The 2,559-nt window shown below is 61.9% G+C and overlaps 1 protein-coding gene across 1 annotated transcript in view; it reads right to left on the bottom strand.

The window, feature by feature from the left end:
• ACVRL1 (activin A receptor type II-like 1) overlaps nucleotides 1-2,559 on the bottom strand; it is a 5,817-nt gene that overhangs the window by 1,190 nt on the left and 2,068 nt on the right. Inside the window, exons 3-7 of the mRNA XM_010146777.1 lie at nucleotides 2,289-2,464; nucleotides 2,079-2,178; nucleotides 1,578-1,724; nucleotides 1,227-1,502; nucleotides 453-650 (exon numbers count right to left, since the gene is read on the bottom strand). Of these exons, the coding sequence (XP_010145079.1) occupies nucleotides 453-650; nucleotides 1,227-1,502; nucleotides 1,578-1,724; nucleotides 2,079-2,178; nucleotides 2,289-2,464 (897 nt within the window). The remainder of the gene's footprint in view (nucleotides 1-452; nucleotides 651-1,226; nucleotides 1,503-1,577; nucleotides 1,725-2,078; nucleotides 2,179-2,288; nucleotides 2,465-2,559) is intronic.

The following is a 2,559-nucleotide window of genomic DNA, read 5'->3' as shown; positions in this document are numbered from 1 at the left end:
CTGGCCAGACTGTGCCTCGGGGGGACCTCCTGCCTCACCCGCCAGCACCCACCATTTAATTAATCCTTCTAATGGACTTTGGCGGTGGTGAGTGGCCAGGCAGCCCCAAGGAGGCTCCTCCACAACATGGGGGACCCTGTCCCCATCCCTGTCCCCTCTGAGCCAAGCCCTGCCGGCCGGAGGTCCCGGCCATGGCCAGCTTCCAGGCAGCGCTCCACGCTGCTTGTTTTCTAATCAGCGCTGAACAAACAAAGCGCTGATTGAGTCTAATGGGCCCTTTAATCAGGGAGCCGGGTGCTGACACTAGATTACAGTGTTTATAATTTACAGCTAATCTTCTGGGCGAAGGCAAAAAGAAAAAAAAAAAAGGCAACAAAAAGGAGGGAAGGAGGGAGCGGGCGCGGAGCCTCGCTGCGAGCCGGGAGCACGGCAGCCGGCCGGGAGCTGCTCACCGTTCACCACTGTCCGCCGGGTGATCTCCCAGAGCACCAGCCCGTACGCCCAGATGTCCGTCTTCTTGTAGGACTCGAAGCAGTCGGTGCGGATCTGCTCGCTGAGCACCTCCGGGGCCATGTAGCGCTTGGTGCCCACCCGGGGGTTGTTGCCGATGTCCAGGTAGTCGCTGCCCTGGGAGTGCATGACGGCCAGCCCTGGAGGGATGCCAGCACCGGTCAGTGCCGTGTTGGTGATACATCCTTGGGGCACCACATCCCTGGGGCACCACAACCCTGGGGTACCGCATCCCTGGGGTACCGCATCCCTGGGGTATCACATCCCCAGGATACCACATCCCTGGGCTATCACATCCCTGGGGTACCACATTCTCAGGACACCATATCCCTGGGGTGCCACATCCCTGGGGTACCGCATCTCTGGGGTACCACATCCCCAGGATACCACATCCCTGGGCTATCACATCCCTGGGGTACCACATTCTCAGGACACCACATCCCTGGGGTATCACATCCCTGGGGTACCGCATCCCTGGGGTACCGCATCCCTAGGGTACCACATCCCCGGGATACCACATCCCTGGGGTATCGCATCCCTGGGATACCACATCTCCGGGGTACCACATCCCCAGGACACCATATCCCTGGGGTGGCACATCCCACATCCCTGGGGTACCGCATCCCTGGGGTACCACATCCCCGGGATACCACATCCCTGGGGTACCACATCCCCAGGGTACCACATCCCAGGGTTACATCCCACTCCCGTCTCACCCAGGTCTGCGATGCAGCACTGCCGGTTGCTTTTCACCAAGATGTTCCTGCTCTTCAGGTCGCGGTGGGCAATGGCCGGTTTGCCCTGGGTGCCAAAAATCTCCACGTGGAGATGGACGAGGCCGCAGATGATGGAGGAGGCCAAGCCCAGGCAGGTCTCCACATCCAGGGCTGTCCTCTGCAGGTAGTCGTAGAGCGAGCCATTCTCGTGGTAGTGGGTGATGAGCCAGAGCTGAGTGCTGGAGTTCCTCGATGTCATGTCGGAGGCGATGAAACCTGGATGGGGAAAAGAGCTGGGACCATGGAGCCACCACACAGCCACCCCCTGGCCCCCCCTGACCCCCCACTTACCCAGGATGTTGTCATGACGGAGGAGGACGGTGTTGTAGATCTCCGTCTCACGGAACCACGACTGCTCATCCCGGGAGGAGAAGATCTTCACGGCCCCGCTCTCCCCGTGCCACACGCCTCGCCACACCTCTCCATAGCGCCCTTTGCCTGCCACGGCACCACGGTATGTGGCCCCTCTGCCCCCCGGCACCCTCCCCACACCAACGTGATGAATCTGGCTCCCGGTGTGGAAGAGCAATGGGGCAGCGCAAGGTCCACTGACTTTGGCCAACTGCCACCCACCCACCCAGCCGCTCTCTCCCTCCCCCATCACCAGGACAGGGGGAGAACTTGGGGTCTCTGTGGGGTTTTGGCTGAGATGTTTGGGTCAAATTCTCCCCTCCCAGATCTGGCTTTTTGGTGCCATTGATGACTGCTGGGGGAAAGGGGTCTGGCACGTGCCCAAGCACCAGCTGGGGGCGGTGGGGGCAGCCTCCCCCCATGCCCGGCCGCTCTCCTTACCCACACACTCCACGAGGGTAATTTGCCGAGCCACCGTGCGCTGGACGAGGAAGGGCAGCCCTGAGCCGCTGCCTGTGGTGCAGTCATCGTTCAGCAAGTCCTGAGTAGCCGGGTCGGCAGCGGGGTCAGCCCAGTGGCTGCCCCACACCCAGCACACCCCTTCCCCCCGCACCTCCGGGGCATTCAGGGTCCCCTCCCGAGCTCACCCACCTCCAAAGTGCTGTCTCCCACCATGGATGCCTTCAGCATGAGGTCCATGTCTCCCAAATCTACCCTCCAGCAGAAGAGCGCTGTGAGCGCCGCGAGGACGAGGAGGGCGAGCAGCGGGACGAAGATCATCAGGAGGAGGTTGGGCAGGGAAGGCGCCTTTCCCAGGGCCTCTTCTCCTGGATGGGGGAAACGATGGATGGGAGCATGAAGTTGTACCTGGGAGGGTGGAGGTCTTGGTGGTTGGGGTTGGATCTGGGGAGGGTGGAGGTCT

Source organism: Eurypyga helias, unplaced genomic scaffold (assembly GCF_000690775.1).
Source record: "Eurypyga helias isolate BGI_N326 unplaced genomic scaffold, ASM69077v1 scaffold18092, whole genome shotgun sequence".
Taxonomy (NCBI): domain Eukaryota; kingdom Metazoa; phylum Chordata; class Aves; order Eurypygiformes; family Eurypygidae; genus Eurypyga; species Eurypyga helias.
Note: the sequence above shows the minus strand (reverse complement) of the source record. Positions and strands in the feature narration are given on the sequence as shown.